General features: G+C 39.3%; 1 protein-coding gene across 2 annotated transcripts in view; it reads left to right on the top strand.

Moving 5' to 3' along the window:
• The first annotated feature begins 1,063 nt into the window (after positions 1 to 1,063).
• Positions 1,064 to 19,878, top strand: part of LOC139975143 (uncharacterized) — a 69,098-nt gene continuing 50,283 nt past the window's right edge. The window contains exons 1-5 of one of the 2 annotated variants that reach the window (XM_071982783.1): positions 1,064 to 2,080; positions 8,778 to 8,954; positions 10,612 to 11,062; positions 16,251 to 16,385; positions 19,023 to 19,152. In XM_071982783.1, the coding sequence (XP_071838884.1) occupies positions 2,014 to 2,080; positions 8,778 to 8,954; positions 10,612 to 11,062; positions 16,251 to 16,385; positions 19,023 to 19,152 (960 nt within the window). In that variant the 5' untranslated portion in view covers positions 1,064 to 2,013. The remainder of the gene's footprint in view (positions 2,081 to 8,777; positions 8,955 to 10,611; positions 11,063 to 16,250; positions 16,386 to 19,022; positions 19,153 to 19,878) is intronic. The other variant, XM_071982784.1, reaches the window with a different exon arrangement.

Genomic DNA, 19,878 nt, shown 5'->3' with positions numbered 1-19,878 from the left:
TTACACCCGGATGTTAAATACATCAGTTTTTCTTGATTTAATCGATCTCTTGTCAGATGTGACTATTGTTGAAATATGTTTATGACTGACATAATCAACTCAGGGATCAAACAGAAGCGAACTTGAAGATGTATAGATGTGAATCCGCTCCTATAGGTCCCCGCCGGGGCTTCGCCCCTGGACCCCATCAGGGTTACCCAAGGCGGCCCCTGGACCCACCGGTAAAGGATTTGCGTCAAGGCGGTCGCACACACTTCTTCAGTTTTATCATGTTCAGCCAATTTACGTACCCCACTTTTCAGTTGGGATTGACGCCCCCGTTTAAAGTGATCCTGTTGCTGAAATATATTTAGGCGCGTAGCGAAGGGGGCGAAGGGGCGACCCCCCCCCCCTTGAGCATTTTTGTTTGTATGTTCTTATGATATCGCTAGTAATTTCAAGCTAGATGCAACTTATAGCCTGGGAAGTGCCATTTCCAGCGATCTGGGAGGCATTTTCAGCCAAATTTTTCTTGTACGCGTAGCATTATCATAGTGGCGCTACGCTTAGATAGTTTTCAATGCAAAAACTACGGCTCTGATAGTTTGCCAACAGGTTCGCCCCTCCCTTGGCAAATTCCTGGCTGCGTGCCTGAATACATTGGTTAGAAAAATAACTGGAACCTTTTCAGCACTTTCTATTAGTTAAAAAAAACATCCTATTACAATTGTGGCTGAGTGTGGTTGAAATACATGTTTCTAAAACCTGCTGAAATGCTATCAAGGCGTCTGTCAACAAGGTATACTGACGTCATCATGACAATTTAGCTGAAACCATAAAGCAGAAATTCTGCCCTATGGCTGAAACTTGGTTTTTATTCCCTCCTTCCCCCTTGAATCCTTGATAATATGCTAAGCAAACAAGTAACTACCTGCAGAATTACTCAGCCAACCGTTCAAATTATTTTGGCAGTTTTTCAGGAAATTCGTTGCGATGCTTCATATACGCTGCGCACTTGCTGGTGCACTGTGCAAAATAAGTTTACGATATCGAACCGCATAGGCCTATATACCTGCAGGGAGTTCACCCATCAGCTGCGACGGTCCCAGTCGCGGGTCAACCGTGCACAAGTTCGAAATTTTGTTTATCAATCGAGTAATAAAACACGATGTACCCATGGTCGTTGTTCATGGTGATAGCGGCGTAAGCTCACATGGGATAGTTACAAGCTTTATCGTTGACAAGGATGCAGGGGTTTCTGTATTACTTCCTGCCTACACTGAAATGTTCATGTACGTGTGTAGCCTGATACCAACCCGATATGAAATATATCCAACGGATGTGTCGTCGGTTCGAGCTGGAAAAGATAGCCGTTTTTGTGTAATCAATTTGACATGAAGCACCAACATGTTTACTTGAAATTTTGGTAGTGGTGGATTCGAGGCGATATGGTTATAACAGCAGTGTAGCACCACCACTCGTCACAGTACAAGTGTCATATGCCACAGGTATTGTAACACACGATATCTCACGGTTCAGAAGCGAATGATTGTTGCGCCCTTATCAACTTGATGATAGCTTGTGTCACTCAAACTCAGGGCGTAGGTTACATTCGTAGATACGAAGAGGAGTTTGTTTTATCGTTAGGAAGAAAATATTCCATGAAGTCCCGATTTCATCACGCACATGACATGCTATAGCTGTCCTACGAAAGAGAGGTGGTGAACAAGAGACGTTTATAGGAGAGTCTTCGTGTAGCAAGATCGCCGTGCCCTTCCACTTTTCAAGTGAAGATCCTGATTCAGGTTTTACCTTGGTCGGACGGAAAACTTCAAGTTTACTGCAGGGTGTTACTTAGAAGTGACCATGACTTCTTAAGTTTGTGGTTTAAAGAAAAGATCAAATCTTTCCTTCGCAATATTCTGTGTGCAATAGTTGAAGTCTGCAAGTTTTCCGAGAGCAGCTGTTTCGGCCATTTCGTTTAGACATTTTAATTGTTGGCGAAAGAAAGCACGGAACTTTCACTATCATATCATGGAAGTACGCAGATTTTTCTGGGCGTTGTTTTTCATATTAGAGGTCGTTACTTTGTCATGGGCCGGTAAGTTGTTTGAAAGAATTATGCTTTTATCGCAGATCATACCTTTCCTTCATTTTCATAGACTCTGCTGCTACTTGCATGCAATGATAATTGCAAGGAGCTACAAGGAACCGATGTAGTAAGACGCAATACACATAGAAATGGAGGGTGCATGTATATTCATTCATTCCTAACCATTGTTTAGAATTGGGTAAGCAATTCACGATGTTATATGGCAAAACCATGAGCCCATTGACGCCCAGATATGACGCTCTTTTGCTTTCATCGTTGAGGGGAAATTGAGGGCAGGATTTCCATTTTGGTGGATATCTTACGAAAATGACTCAATAGATAGTTGTAATTAAATGAAGGATTTCTAGTGAGCTGTCACATGGAGTCCTACCCCTTCCCCAAATTCAAATGGTGCGTTCTGAGACAGATTTTATGTTATTAGACTATAAATTAGTAGGACATGCACATTTAAATAATATATAACGCAATTCGTTGCTCATATCATGTACTTTTGATGTTTGTGTGATATTCATGAGGTGTCGGTGAGTGAATTTACACATCCCTGGACCCGCGCCTGGAATAGGACTATACATTTCGAAGTACTGATGAAAGTAATTGTCTATTTTCCCCTTACCTTTTCTGTCACTAATTAGTAATTGCGCAACGGACATGGAATATGTTTTGCAATCATTACAGACGAAATTAACGGATGCATGCTTGCATTAAGCTCCGGCTTATCTGATATATATATATATATATATATATATATATATATATATATATATATATATATATATATATATATATATATATATATATATATATGATAAATACAGCGTTAATCAATTGACATACCGTACCTTTTGACTGCTGTTTTTGCCTGAAATTGCAGGTAGTAGGCCTATAAATACCGGTTGGAAATGACTTTAAAAACACTCGTTTTTTACTGCAGTGTTCAGACCACTACAGTATATAAAGAAAGTGTCCGCATTCAAACTTGTGTTCTTCAAGGCTAGTGAAGCATGCAGTGTGTTTATTCCCGTTATTTTCACAAAGATATAAATTGGAACTTACCCCGACAATAATACAAATAGTTTCGACAAAATTGTGTGCAATGGCAATAATTAGACTGAAATAAATGAACCAACGAGCCTACGTAGTCAAATATTTCCTTTGTTCGTATTTTGATAAACCTTTCTCTTCCCGCACCCCCCCCCCTCTCCCTCAATCTCTTAATCCCTAAAATATTCCGAGACATTGAAGGGGGGGGGGGTTACCAAGGTGACAGTGGGCACCCTGCAAATCAAACCGACTACAGCTCCCTGCATGGTTTTCTTAAACTTTAATTGAGTTTAGGATATGAGTTCTTTGTAAGCATAATGCCTTCATGGCCCTTTCGTACCTTTTTCCATTCCCATAGGCTGTGCTTCTACTTACATGCAATGACATAGCAAGAAGCAACATGGCCCCGGTGTAGCAATAGAAATGCAATGCAAAAAAATATAATGTGCATGTATATATTCATCCATGCCCAGCCATGGTTTACTATTGGGTAATTAGCAATTTTTGATGTCACGTACGGCATAACTATATAGACGCCAAGATAAGAGATTCTAAAGGCTTTCTCTGTTGAGGACATATTATATAACTTTAACTTAAGTATTTCAGAATATTGCGGTTAACTAAACACGCGAACCATAAAAGTATACAGTAGATTGTACATGTGCAACCATGTACCACTTAATAAGACCCTGAAGAAGAAGTTGCTATTTCTTCGTTGTATTATAGACTTGCAACTGCTTCAAGGCAGCTATATGGACACACTTCAAACACGGAAATACTTTTCCATCGTCCCAATGGTTTATTTAGTTTTGCTTTCTCTTGTTTTTACAAGATCTCTCCATGACATCCTGCCTATCGTTTAAATATACTGAAAGGGGAGTGTATGTGTCAATTATAAAGAAGGGGAGGGGGGGTGGCGTTTTGTTAAGTGAGATATTTTTTGCATACATATTAAAAACAATTCAATCGATCACCACTTTGACCACCCCCCCCCCCTTAGAAAACCATATACCTCCCAACTAATCCCATTCATAATCAGCTCCCCCTATTTTGTACCTTCCATTTTATCGAACGTTAATTCTTCCTTCCTTATACCACCCCTAACTTCCTGCCGCCTCAAACGTATAAGGTAATTTCTGATCTGGTTAATTTAAGTCTGTTCGTGGTGGATAGAAATTGGAATTTCCCACGACAATAATACCTTGCTTCGACGAAAACACGTAAAATAAATGGTGTGCAATGAATAAGTTAGACCCAAATAAATTAACGAACCATATAATAGTTAGTATAATTCTTTTGTTCGCATTTTAATCAACTTCCCCAACCCCCCCCCACCCTCCCCTCCTCCCCCTCCTCTTACTGTAGCAAAAACAATCCAGCAGATGGAAATGTGTGAGTAAAAAATCTAAATTACGTCAACTTGTGACATTGTGGAAATTAAACTTTAGCTTAAAATTAAGTTAAAATTTAACTTATACATGTGACATTTTTGTCGAAATTCTTAATTTATTAGGTCTTTACCCAATTTCGGTCGTCAATTTGTTATTGTAGCAAACACAATATTTCATTCATATAGCAATTCACGAGAGGAAGTAAGTTGATTTAAAATTACAATAAAAATTAAATAAAACAAAAACTGTTAGCAAACTTCTTATCCAATAAAGAGCCTGCATGTGTAAGAGAATATGCAGATATGGGGTTTGACGTTTCGACAAGGGCGGCGGAAGCACTTTTAATCTGGGGGCACCAACGTCAAAGGGCACTTTGCAGAAATTCGATTGGACTGATGCAGCTTGATATTTAGTAACCTTTATAACTCTCATTGTATTATCTTATTTGCGTATACACATCACTCCAACGCCCCCCCCCCCCCACCCCTCAAGGAAAACATGCATACTAGCACTGCAATGTGCAAATTGGGAAACAAGGAACAATTTTTCTTTTGAGACAAAATTAGGTGAAATCATGCTAATTGCTAACGTAGGAATCTGCCGCATTTGAGTTTATTTCTTGTTAAGAGCTTAAAAAATATTTCCATTCGAAATAGCTTTGAGTTTGACTCACAGAAATTCATTAACAGTCAGGGGCGTAGCCAGGATTTGCAAAGTTGTATGCACGGCTATCTGAGCGGAGCGCCACCATCGGTTGGCGTGGAGCATATACCAGAAAATTTTTGGTTTTACAAACCCCCCAGATGGCCGGAAACGGCCCTTCCCAAGTGTTCATTCTGGTTCCCTGGCCTCATGCTAACTTGAGACACCTCATTCAATATCACTTTTAAGCCCCAAAAAACAAACGAGTTAAAATAGTACGTAATTCAATACTACATAATGTATTTGAAATTAGCAAGGTACATGTACAGAGTAGTCTTACTTTTCAACTTCTGATACTTGTAGATACAAAGATAGGCCAGAAATGGCTTTGTTACAACTATAGCCAGTAATTGTCTTTGATAGTTGATACAACTGTAGCTATAGTAAATGTTTATCGAAAAGGCTGTTTTGGAACTTGGAACGCCGATCGTGACAACAACAGGCAACAAAGTGCTGCAGCTCTATACATATAAAGTCTGTTAATCAAAGATAGGCCCGGGCCTACAGTGCTACATACTGGCTACGCCCCTGATAGTTCTAAATTAGGATTAGATCTCTTACTGAAATATCGCTGACCTAATAAGGTGATCAAGGGTACAATTTTTATGTAGAAAAAGGGCACATTTTTAACCTGAGGAAAAGTGGGGGCACGTGCCCCCCCCCCCCGGTTCCGCCGCCCTTGCGTTTCGATCCTAGCAGGACCTTCTTCATAGGCTGAATGACAATTTAATATAAGCACAAAATACAGATACGTTTATTGAGTAGGTACGTGAACACAAAAGAGGATTATAGTTGACAAAGGGTGGAGAGAAGATCTAGGAGATAAACTGTAGAAGGACAAAGAGTAGAGTAAAGTTATAAAAGTTAACTTTCTGTTGCTTGCAAGTGAAGTTTTTCTCTTGTCGCTACAAAATGCAGACAGTAATGAAACGTGATACCTTGTTATCTTTAGCTGGGCCTGAGATGTCCATCGCTGTATCGTTTGTACACTGTACTGTGGATATTGACCGCAGCTGTATGTACTGAAGTCCTGTACACTATAGTGTCTAATTACCGACGGTAGCAAGCTGTGTGTGTATTGTTTGGTATCGATGGTGGTGTCTAACACTTCTGTTACACCTCATTCGAAACTAGGTCAGATTACCGGCATTAGACGTTTCTCTTTGCGCGAGTCTTCACACCCTTTTTAAGGGAAAGAGCTGGGGTAGGGAATAAACTGCAGAAAGACAATGTCGGGAAAGTATGGAGAAAAGAGGTGAAAGAGAGCTAGAAGAAAAGGAGTGGGTTACAGAGGGGACCAAGGGGACGGGGAGCAGAAGATAGGTTACTAATGTCCTTCCTGAATGTTGAGCCTGCAATGAGGTTGAATGGACGTGCGAATGCGCTGCATCCAGTCTCACAGCCCTGCTGAGTCGTACTATAGGTCAGGACGGCTGTAAGGATTGAATTTAAACTTTCCTTCATTTTGTCAACTATAGCTCTATGAAAAAGGGGGGGTCCGCCACCCTAAAATCTCTGTTGGAATCCAGCGAACTACGCCCCCCCCCCTCCCGTTCATAATCATTTAACTATAGTCCTGCGATCAACCATGGAGCTCCCAGTTTATAGCTCCATGGATCAACAGGGTATCACACGTGCACGTTGAATGAAACCTCTACAGATTGCAAATTGGCTCTCACCCAGGAAACCAACGTTATGATCCCATGTACCTTGTATTTCAAATAGCTATACAGCGTAATTGTGTGATGAAAGAGAAAGTCGTTAATATAGTTCAAACATTGGCTAGTAATTTTAGTAACTCATTTCCGTATTGAGGAAACGGAATTCTTCGTCGTGGTAAAACCAAGGGCGTAGGAACCGGGGGGCTGGGGGGCGCCAGCCCCCCAGTGAAAAATGTGGAGGGGCGGAAGTATCATTCCGCCCCCCCCCCCCGCTCCGCAAGTCAGAAAACCCCTTTTTCATTTCCAAATGAGAAAAAAATCTCATTTGGAGCACCAAATTGCATCTAAGGCCAGGTGAAAATACAAAATTAAGTTCACAAAATGGAGTGGGTGTTGAAGTGTGCTATATTGCACCAAATTGCATCTGAGGCCACCTGGAAATGCAAAAAAATTCCAAAGGGGAGGGGTACACTCCCTCCCCTTAGACCCCTCCCCCAGGCCGGCCATCAGTCTTCAGCCCCCCCACTCAAAAGTACCTTCCGCTACGCCACTGGGTAAAACTACCAAATTTAAAGTTCGTTTATACCCCAAGGCTTTGCAAGGTTTAAATAACCTTCCTTGGGGATATTTTGGGACCCCCCTTTAATTCCACCCTCCTCCCCATCACCGAATCCAGAATTGAGGTTAAAGTAGGGTCCTGCGTGCGCGATCATCTTTATTAATTCGATAACCAGAACTTTCTACTATTACTGGTAGTACTAGTTTGAGGGTGCACTCGAAGTTTTTAATCAACGAAATAGTTCAGAAATGGGACAAAACGTAATTTTCTTCTCATGTTTCATAAAAATCTATTAGGGAGAGTTTCGTAGCTTCTTGCGATCATTGTTTTTAGTGTTTAAAGATTAGCAAATTAAAGCAGTACTATATGGTATGTTGATCTCCTTTTATGTCAGGACTACGGTAACTTAGTAACTAGTATATATCTGCTCATTGCTAAGACCGCTTTCGCGAAAATGTACATGGTAAAATTCCTAGCGTACCAGTCGTTCGGGCTAGGCGTACAGTAGGCCTACAGAAGCAAGAATTTTTTATCATGTCGTTACTATTCTAAGTTAGTATAAAAATTACTGAACATCCGACAGTACAGTGAGTTATAGGCACCCGGTGTTTCAAATGATCCCAACTTTATTGAAATGTTTAAACTGTGGATTAATTGCCACATTTAGTTTGAAAACACATGATTTTACAAAATGAGTGTTACTTTTTTTTTCTTTTTCATTCTTGTTGGGAGAAATCAATCATGGCAGGTTGAATTTGTAGTATCCTCCTTCTTTTTTCGTCTCAAGGAGATGCGTAATCCACAACTCGCTGTAGGGTTTGACTAGAAAAGTGTGTGATACTTTAAGTTTGCATAACTAGTTCTCTAGCTAGGGAATTGAAGATCAGCTGCTTCTGTAGCACGATCTAACCCAGGCTAACATGTGATAAGGCTAACCCCTAGCCCTCATCCTACTAACCTGAAAAAATAGTCCAAACCCCTTACTCGGCAGCCCTATTCGTAATTCTCACCCCGACCACAAAGTATCAAAGGTGTTGAATGGGAATTGATCCATTTCTTATAGAGACGGAAGGTATTACAGTAAGCCAATTGTGACGGCTTTCTTGTCTTAGAGCCTCATCAATAACAATAGTTATGTTTATGTATATAAGGTTAATGTTTATGTTTATAAGGTTATGTTTATAAGGTAATTATGTTTACATGATTAAGAAAAGCATTGTGAATGAACTGCTACCTATAGGCTGTATAGCTCTCTACCACATATAGCTTGCTATATATATATATATCATGTATATGTTGTACTAATTTTTCAAACTGTTTTTCTTCCACAGCTTCTGAAACTTCTAGTCAGCCACCCTCTGCCTCCAGTCTCTCCTGCCCAGAAATATCAGAGGGCAGTGTTGGTACTTGTGTTCAGGAATGTAGTTCTGATGCCAACTGTACTGGCAGCTTGAAATGTTGTTCAAATGGTTGTGGAATGACATGTGTAGATGGTGTTATTCCATCAGGTATTTATTTCTTTGAGAATGAACTGTAAATGAACTGCTGCCTTTGTCCGCTTGACATATTCTTTCTTAAAAACTATACTCCAGCAATAAATAGTCAGCCTGAAGTGTATCATATTATAGGTGAATCTAATGTGACTTTGTTAGAATGATACAAGTTCTTTAATATATACAGTAGTAACACCTTGGAATACAGAAAGAGAAATCATAATAACTTGAGGAGGGGGGGGGGGGGTTCCTGAAATGTCATTAGTTTTGAAGAAAATGTACTGTAGATTTTACACTTCACAAACTTACAGTTTGAAAGATGCACATATTTAGCAAAGAAATGTTACAAAACATGACACGAAAATTAGCGTAGCAATGTTGAACATTTAAGTTCTCCTAACGTTATATGCATGGCTATATACCATCGTATATTTGTGTTACATATACTTCCTTAAATCGATAACAAGTTATAACCATTTCATTGTAAAACATATATAGAGTACCTTCTGTAATATGATTACCAAAGACTTGCTAGACCTATTGATTACTAGTTATTGATATACATATTAATACATATGTAGTGTGCATGGCTTCAAAATAGTAATATGAAATGCCATGGTTGTTCCTGAACATGATTGTATATATGGATCTTGATCATCTCCCAAAATAAATAATATCTTTATTAAGCAATATGTCTACATATTAGGTTACAGTTTGGAAACTCAAGCATTTATAGTTTGTACTGCGTGTACGTACTCTCCCAGTTTGGTTTAACACAAAGATTTGTTTCCAGGAAAGAATGATTTGTGTAACTAGCTGCCTGTTCTATCGGAAGGTATAGGTCACATCCACAGGATAATTGAACATGTGTTATTTCATGCGCATACTGTATTAGCTAAGTATGGCAGGTACAGTAATTTGCTTTTATAAATGGTACGTCAGTTCTGTTTTATTTATTGTTTCCTGTAATTCCAGCTATCAATTTTAACTTTTTTTAAAATTCCTGGCTCAGTGCAAACTGTGTGGATGTGTTGGTAGGTGGACCAGGTGGGAATGGATGGGGGCACTAGGATCTGAAACCTATAGTCACCTAGTTCGGGTAGTTACCTGGGTGAGGTATCTGTGCCGGTATATTTGCGCTGGTGGAGTTTTCCTGGAGGTAATTGCCAGGGGGTGGGCGGGTAATTGTTAAGGGGGTACTTGTCCGGTGAGTAATTGTCTGGGGTATTTGTCCTCAGGGGCGTATATCCCGGGGGGGGTAGTTGTCCCGGGGGTAGTTGTCCTCGGAGGTATTTGTCCTCAGGGTTTTTTGTCCGGGGGTGATTGTCAGGGGGGTACTTGTCCGGGGTATATGTCGGGGGGGGTATTTGTCCGGCAACCATATCCATTTGGAAAAATATGCACAATCCAACACCTTCATTGGATCACTGTACATGCAGGCTTTGACAGTTTGTGTAGTATCACTGACATTAAGATTACTGTCATAAAGTTTTTTAGTCACACCATTGGAAAAAAGGTAAAAGAGTCTGTTTGGCCTTGCCCCTTTCACGCTTTTCAAATTTTAATATATATGTTATTTTAATATATGTTGCCTTCATATACAGTATCTCAACTGAGTCGGTCATTTTAATGCGGTTGTCGCTTTCTTTTTGCTTTGTGATGTCACTTGAAGAATCGGAAGAAGTAGATGTACCACCCCGCCTGGTTTGGACAGAAGTGTTCACCACAGAACGTCAGTCCAGGATCAACAGTTTGCCAGCCAATCCTCAGGAGTACATCTCCAACACCACCATAGCAACCAGGTATAAGTACCAGGTAGCCAACCGTAATTTCCTCGCTATAGCCACCGACTTCGAGGCAAAGCTCATCTTCTTCAGCGATGGCGTCTCAAAGCAGATCTTTAAAGGTAGCTTGGATGACGATGAGGGCGCCAGCGTCATCTACAAGGGAACATCGCAGAACGTGGAAGGGATCGCTCTCGACTGGGTAGCCAAGAACCTGTACTGGTGCGACGCAAGTTACGACTGGATCATCGTCGCAAATTATCTCGGCGAGAACGCCCGAATTCTGGTGGACACAGGATTGGACAAACCAAGGGACATTGTAGTTTTTCCACAAGAAGGGTAAGTTTTGCTCGCTTTATTGGACCATGGTAGTTCATAGAGGAGAGTGGTCTACTGTATGATAGTGGCTTTTCCAGTTGAAATTTGTTCATTTGTGTACATGCTCACATAGCATTGGCAGGTTTCCTTGATATAGTCAAGAAAACCTCAGAAAATTCGAACAGCTTCTATTTTGTTGTTTGTGGTTTTGTTCACCTCTAATCTCACAGCTACATCCCTCACCCTCACCCCCAATCCCCAACCCCACCCCCACCCCACCACTTGGGAGTATACCATGCTGAGTAAATGTCGATGTGAATGCAGTTAATAATACAGTGTTGTTCTTAATGTCAACAGTGCATACATGCATACAATATTTTGTGACTGATTTACACGTACTGGCTAGCTCAGACAATTTGCACGTGAAACGAAAAGACAAGATGGATACCCATGGCAACAGAATTCATGCTGCTGCTACAGTACGAGCAGCTGAAGTTGGAAAATTGATAACCAGAAAGAAAATGAGCTTTATGGTTCAATCATAAAAATCGTTGTATACATGTTCAAAATTTAAGTTTACAATGGGAACTTTGTCTTAAAGGAGTGTGTGAGATATTAGAAAGTTCTTCAAGTTAGGGACATATCTGTTGAAGGCGAAATTAGTTGAGAGAAATCTATTGTTAAATGTATATATCTGTCACATACACCGTGAACATGAACCCACATAGCTGCCTACCTTTTGGGTCGTTTCCTTGCATGGTTGTGTTTCACGAATTGGGACAGAGTGTTATTTTAGCCTTTTAAATCGTCTGGCTAGGGGCTAATGATTACATAGGGTGTTACAGTGTAATGCGGGGAAAGGCACAAAGCTACTATATTATCACAAAAAGGAAACGATTAAAGAGTACATGCGGATGTTTGTCACTTCCAGTTGCAGCCATTCTCAGAGACCTTTTAAATGTTATATAGCTGTCTCTTGGTGTATAATGTCCAGTTTACTGAAACAAGAAACTTAATAATGAATCAAAAATAGATAATATGATTGGGTTTTTGTTGAGTATGTAGCAATTAATACCCTAAATTTGGACTATTATGATGGAGGGGTTGTGAGTCACGTATGCACTATGGAAATGTGTGCAGGGTAATTCAACCACATTAAAGAGGACTATGCATGCAGATGGTGGCTACGCCTGTACCCTTCACGTTCAACTTGACACAAAGGAAACATTTACCATGCACGTTTACAATAAAAACAGTAGAAAAAATTCCCAAAATGAAAATCAGTTTATAGGACAATGTTAATATGTGCTTTAAGACTTAATGACATTAATGTCATTGATGTACTACAGACACCTAGCAAATTAGCCCCATACTCAGTGCATTTGTTGTGTGTGATAATCTCATTCATAATCTGTTGAAATGTTATGGAGAGCTATTTTCGTTTCCTTGATTAAAATCTGGGAAACTCATTATATGTGCAAAACTATGACGTGGAGTGTTGAGCTCATCGACATTTCTTACTTTAGCCTTCAACAAGTCAATCACCCGAATTAAAGCCCAATGTGATGTTCCTCTTTTCAAAGAATTCAATAAAATATTTCCAAACAATCATGTTAGGGCCAAAAACCTTTGTTCAGTGTCGTTGAAACAAAGGTTATGAAAGCAAAGGGATATCATATAATAAAAAAATAGGCAGCCAAGTGCTCCCTTTACATCATCAATGTGCACAATTAGGTCATGTTTATTCATAAATGAAACTAGAATCAAGAAAAGACTTGCAGAATGGTCAATTTTGGGTGGATTTTGAAGGGAGTTGTAGCTATTTTCATGACTTCTAATGCCTATCGGGGTGATTTGGACAAAGTTGTTATAGGTGTCCATAGACCTTTAAATTGAGTTGTAAATGTAAAGGCTATGTCGTAATAATAGTAAATAGTCAACCTAGTACTTACATAATAGAAAATAGACGAGTAAGAATTCCTTTTTACAAATGCCAACTTTCTTATTGAAACAAGCTGCGATAGGCTTTTTTAAAACATTGTGACCCCGAAAGTTGTCGGTGTGGACCCTTTTGAATATATAATAGAACCCTATAATTTGCTATGCAGTGTTTGCAAATGATATTTACATGTAAAGTAACTTGTATAAGTACTGAATTCTGTGTTTATGAGAGAAGCATGCTTCCATATAGGTTTTTTTGACACAAGTTAGGTTTATTGGAAGATGAAATTGAAAAGAACTGAAAGTGGCTTTTCATTGATAATTAAACTTGATGGTTAAAATTAGTTGCACCTATTGTTGTTCAAATGTCATTTCAGAGAAATTTTGGGAAATTTAACTAACCGTGCACAATCAAGGCATGTAACCATAAAGACTTTTAATATCCCTCAGTGAATATACCCCCCCACTTTATTCAATACCATTTACACAGCTGTCACAAAATGCCAGAGTTTAGTGGATGGTCGCATAAATTTGCATAATATATGTTACAGTACTATGATAATCTATGGTTGCATACTCCATATATAAATGCCCCATTCACTTTCGTCCTAAATCGTCAAAGGAATTACTGTGGTCTTGAAGTCCTTGTAGAAGACTACGTTAACCCATACCCACTCACTGAATGGATAGCAAAGCTATAAATCACGTTGTGATTATGCATGGCATTGCAGTATTCCATATATCATATTTTACAAACTTTATGCTATGAAAGCCCAATATTTTGTTTTGTTTTTGTAAACAATGTCTGTACATGTTGCTCTTGGAAGGCCTAATTTAGTGATCTTAATAAGTTGTCTCCAGTCATGTCCAAAGGAGACTCAATTTGTGCAGTATGTACGTATTTATGTAATTTAGATCTTCCTGCAAGCAGGAACTTGCGAAGAAGCCTCATTTCATTGGCTTAATTACCAAAGCCGCAAGCTGACAGAAGTCAGTCTCTTACATTCATATTTAACGTCCATGATTATGAATTGTCAATTGTCAACAACTCTGTAACTGGATGACATACATTAATCTTGGAGTGACTCGAACCGGGGACCTTATGATTGGAAGGCACAGGTGTTAACCACTGAGCTAAACACTCCACAGTAGAGACAGTAGAGTAGATTGGTTGCCGGTATAGGGAAGGGATTATCTGGGAGACTTAATCGGCCTTCAAATTTACTTCCCTTGCATTCCCTCTGCTTGTGCTATAAAAATATCCTTCCCTGTTGGATTCATGCAATACTTCATACAAGGGTCATGATCTTAGATATTTTTATGTTTGCACTGGTAATGGGATGGGACTTTCCCTAAGTATCAGTTAAAGTATCAGGTTTATAGTGAAATAAAAACAAATACTATCATTGACCCCGCGCAGGCAGGGCTAAATAAGGCAGAGGGTCATCTCTTTCAAACATAGGATGTAAATTGAAGCTGAAGCAATGAATACTATATAGTAGCTACTGTGTTGGATTGATTGCAAAATTATTTGATTTTGTTACAGGTATGTATCTTGAGAATTAAGGAAGTTCGTAATTGTGGCTACATATATAGATGAATGCTTTGTACATTTGCTCAGGGATTTTATTGGTTGGACATGTTAGCTATTATCTCGTTTTGGTCGTCCTTGATCCTCCATCCTTTGCGAGAGATAAAGTCGGAACAAGTCCATCTTAATTCTGTTTACTTTCACTTTTCTGCACTTTCACCATTTTGTATAGTATTATACACCTAGACCATAGGCTAACATCATACTGACCTCACACTGTTCTCATTGAGTTATGAATTGTTACAAATAAGTGCCTACTTGCTATGACACTCACTGGCATTACTACTGCATCAGTATCACAGAAAAAAAAAATAGTGGTTAATATATTAGACAGTTTACAAAATACATCATATTTAACCTTGATCCTCTTGGTGTTGACCTCATAGCAGAGCTATCAAGGGTCCATTTACATCTTTGATGTGTCCTGTGGGACCCATGCATGCTGTTTATGATTACAACGATTGGAATTGTTGGACACAGTTATACAGTAGCTTGTTATTTAGTGAGTGGGTGTAATATTAATGTTCAACTGTTTTCAGTCTTCTAAAGGTTAACAGCGAAGGTGTTTAATTGCTTTGACCCAGTAAGGTTATGACAGGTCGACAGGATTATTTTCTTGTTGATTGTGTGAATCCATGTATTCCCTCTTTTGAGATTATATCTCATCCCAACATCTCATCTCATCCCAACACCCTCTAAAGTGACAGGGTAAATTATCAAAATGCAATTCTTTTGTCCGTCCGTCCGTCCTTTCTTCGTAGAAAACCAAATTTAACATCATTAACTTGTTGCGTCATTTATCAAATATCATAAGACCGCATAAGTGACTGTTCTTATCCCTCAAGGGGCTATTTTTTGTGAGAAAAGTTTATGTAAGAGATCCAACTTTTTCAGTCGCTGCATTAATCGAAAGCTTCCAGTCCAATAGGAAATCCATGAGATCTTATTGAGCTGCAGTGTTATAGTTATCCTTATCGCAAGCCAATCAGACAGCCTTGTTATGTTTTGTTATCAGAAGATTTTGCATGCTTTCACAACAGACTGTCACATCTGACCTTGAATATTTCAAAGTTGAAGGTCAAATTGCATTCCAGTGCAGATACTGAACTTCACTTACCATAGATTTCCTGAAATTTACTTTCAGAGCAATATTGTACATAGGTTTAGGAACTTAGGTTAATCTCTTCTTCCAAAAAGTCAAAAATCCAGCTGTGTTCTGCAGTTGTAATCTGGGTATTATTCATATATGCTGATGGTTTTGTTAAATTGTTAATGGCATTTGTATTAAGGAGGCTATGCAATGTAATCTGTACAGTGCAGAGCAAGTTTGTGTATGTTTTCCTTGTTGTCTAAAAGGCACAGCTAGTAAACCTGTACTAGTGTTCTAAAAGTTGGTATCAAGTTTTCAAAGGAATTTCCTGAGAGTTCTGGCATCGTATCTAGACTAGACAAAAAAAAGTAAAAAGTTTGAAGTTTAGTGACCATTATTTGATGCCCTAACATATACTGTACATATTTGGAGCCTATCCTGATATCCTATCAGTCCAACCAATTGACCCTATCTTTGCTTTCTGTTTTTTTTATTCTAAAGTTAATCGAGAGTGAATCATTTCATATAAGATGACTGCACATAGCTTCATTTTTTCTTTTTCCTTTCTGGCCCTGTCGATGCTTCAGGTACATGTATTGGACTGACTGGGGGAATACTACAACGATCTCCAAGGCGACCTTATCTGGGGACGGAGTTACCCCGTTAGTGGAGTCTGATCTCGTTTTTCCTAACGGCCTAGCCATCGACTATGCCTCCCGCACGTGAGTAGACATCTGTAGTCATCCTCTCTTAAGTATCGGTCACTGTTTCATCATCGGAAGGAAACAAAAACTTTCATAAGCACATTGCTATTAAAGGCATTGAAGACTCGCCCAAAACCGTGTGCGGCCATCTGAAAAAGTTAACTTTCTGTTGCTTGCAAGTGACGTTTTGTTTGTGTCACTGCAAAATGCAAACAGTAATGAAATGTGATACCTTGTTATCTTTAGCTGGACCTGAGATGTCCATTGCTGTATCATTTATACACTGTGCTGTGGGTATTGACCGCAGCTGTATGGACTCACTGTACACTAGTGTCTAAATACCGACGGTAGCAAGCTGTGTGTGTATTTTCTGGGATCGATGGTGGTGTCTAACACTTCTGTTACACCTCATTCTAAACTAGGTCAGATTACCGGCATTAGACATTTCTTTTTGCGCGAGTCTTCACACCCTTTAAAGCTATGAAACTTTGTGACTTCCAATTTGATCTTCCTTCCCACTGTCTCATCCCAGAATTCCGCACAGTTTCAAAGTTATATATACCTCTAGAATGTCCTTGTAGATTAATAGAATTGAATTAGAATTAATAAGAAACAACTGTACTAAAGTACAAGTGGGTAGATGAAACTTCCTCTCTATACTCAGTGTGTCTGGGGGACCTGTAGGTGAAATGCTAACGATACCTCCCATGCTAGGAGGACTGAATCAAAACTGGTTTCCCGTACAATGGTGTGCCTGTATTAAAGGGTTACAAGGAAATGCCACAGTATACACAGTGTGTTACATTGGAAGTCCTGTTTTTGGTTCCTTGCTTTTTGCAAAGCAAGGAACCTATGCGTTCAACTTGGCGTGTGTGTGCGTGTGTGTGTGTGTGTATGTGACGCTTGGCTTGTGTACACGATATCTCAATAAGGAAATGATGTATCATGATGAAACTTGGTAGGTGGATAGCCCATAGTAAGAGGAAAATCCCTATTGTTTTTGGTGCCCGCAAAGGTCAGTTAGATGCCAAAAATTACTATATTAAAAACAGCAATAACTCCCATTGACAGGGTGTGACACTGTTGATATTTTTGGACAAGTTGCAAATGGTATAGGGGAATATTTTCAAACTTAACGGTCATGTGATCCAAGGTCACCAAAGGTCAATTAAGGATAAAAAACTAGTATTTTTGCGATAACTTGAGAACAAATTGTCCGTTAGGGTTGGGAGTTGCTTCAATGTAATCCAATTGTCGACCCGCATCTGGGTGACCCTTGACCTCAATTTGACTTCTGGTGACCTTTTCGTGTTTTGGGGACTTTTACAGTTTGGATGCTATTTTCAGATGTTAAAGGTACCTTCTGATCATAAATGTCAATAGGTTGACCCCCGGATGAGCTTTGTGTGTGAAGTTATAGGAGGTCAAAGTTAATTTTCAGACATTTAATGCAATAACTCCCAATGCCAAGTGTGACAAGGTTGATTTGTTTTGGACAAATTGCGAATGGTATAGGGGAATATTTTCAAACTTAGCGGTCATGTGATCCAAGGTTACCAAAGGTCAGCTAATGTTAAAAAACTTGTATTTTGGGGGGCGAAAATGGGCAAAGAAAAAATGTTTGAATTTTTACAGTTTTGATGTGCTATTTAGGTCTCACCAATCAAAAATGTCAATTGGTTGACATCCGGGTGACCGTTGTATGTGATGTTATGTGTACAAGTTCAAAGTTAATTTTTAGACATTTAATGCAATGAAATCCCAATGCCAAGGTGTGACATGGTTGATATTTTGGGACAAGTTGTGAATGGGGTGGTGGAACATTTTCAAACTTAAAAGTCATGTCATCTGAGGTCACCAATGTTATCATATCTGTTGACCCGCTTGTAGGTGACCATATATTTCTTACATTTTCGACGCCATATTTAGATCTCAAAAGTGCCTTTTGATAAAAAATCCGATCACAAGTGTTGGCTATAGTGTTGGTTACCCTATGGGTACATGTAGGACCACAATTACTTGGACTATTTGAGCCCAATCTTGCTTGATAATATTATGTGTATTGTCATATACCCCAAGCAAGGAACCACAGTGACCTTGGGCTCTTGTTAGAATTAATAGATGACCTTTCCTGCTGTTCCAGTGGTTGTAGGTAAAGTAGTAAACCAACTACTGTATATAGTGATAATATTTATCTGTGTAGTTCTAGTTTCCATGTGTCTGTGACTATAGCAGTGCATGTAGTGATATATTTTTGTATAATTAGCTCTAGTTTTTGAGGTGTCTGTGACTATAGCAGTGCATATAGTGATACATTTATTTATATAGTTCTAGTTTCTGAGGTGTCTGTGACTATAGCAGTGCATATAGTGATATATTTATCGATATAGTTCTAGTTTCCGAGGTGTCTGTTGCTATTGCAGTGCATATATAGTGATACGTTTATATCTATATAGTTCTAGTTTAGGAGGTGTCTGTGACTATAGCTGTGCATATAGTGATTCAATTATATATATAGTTCTAGTTTTTGAGGTGTCTGTCTAGTTTTGGAGACCTGTGTCTGTGGCTATTGCACTGTATACACGTAGTGATGATACAAAGTATTGGAGTTGCCTGTGAGTATAGCAGTAGGTACTGATTTTCTCTTTTCCCCAGTCTCTATTGGGTAGATGCAAACCCATCTGGTAGCAGAGTAGAGTCATTTAGTTTAGATGGCAGTAACAGGAGACGCCTCTTTTCCACACCAGCCGGTCAGGCCCACTTCTTTGACGTGACACCTTTTCAGGTAAGTTTCTTGCAAATGTGTACACAACTGTTGGTGGTACCTAGTAATAATAATAAACAGTTCTTATATAGCCCAACTTACAATAAAGTCCGCCGCGCTGTACAAAAGAATGTGAAAAATATGTACACAATATACAATAAGAGTAAACATAACAATTATAACAATGAAAACAGGTGACATGTCTTCAAAACAGTTTTGAAAATCTCCACAGACAGTCGACATTCTTTATGTTGAGTGGGAGTTTATTCCAAAGGAGGGTTGAGGAGTACTGGAAAGATCGCTCGTCATAAGATTTAGTGGACACAGGGTGCATAGAGAGCAATGATTGGGTGCTAGAGAGCAGACGGCGAGTTGGGGTATAACTTTGAACAAGTTCACCCAAGTAGTGTGGCGCAATACCATGAATACATTTAAAGGTTAACAGGAGTACCTTGTAATCAATACGCAGTTTGACAGGTAGCCAATGAAGGTCATGAAGTATGGGGGTGACTTGGGAGAGACAGGGCTAGTGCGAGTGATCGGCCTGGCAGCAGAGTTTTGAATGCGTTGCAATTTAGCCAGTTGACTATCCGGGAGACCAAAGAGCACACTATTGCAGTAGTCCAAGCGTGATGTAATAAAAGCATGGACAAGTCGCTCGGTAGTTTGATTGTTAAAAAAAAACGACAAATTTTACCAATCTTTATGAAGAGCGTGAAATGCAGCCCGGCAGATATTATTTACATG

Source organism: Apostichopus japonicus, chromosome 10 (assembly GCF_037975245.1).
Source record: "Apostichopus japonicus isolate 1M-3 chromosome 10, ASM3797524v1, whole genome shotgun sequence".
Taxonomy (NCBI): domain Eukaryota; kingdom Metazoa; phylum Echinodermata; class Holothuroidea; order Aspidochirotida; family Stichopodidae; genus Apostichopus; species Apostichopus japonicus.
Note: the sequence above shows the minus strand (reverse complement) of the source record. Positions and strands in the feature narration are given on the sequence as shown.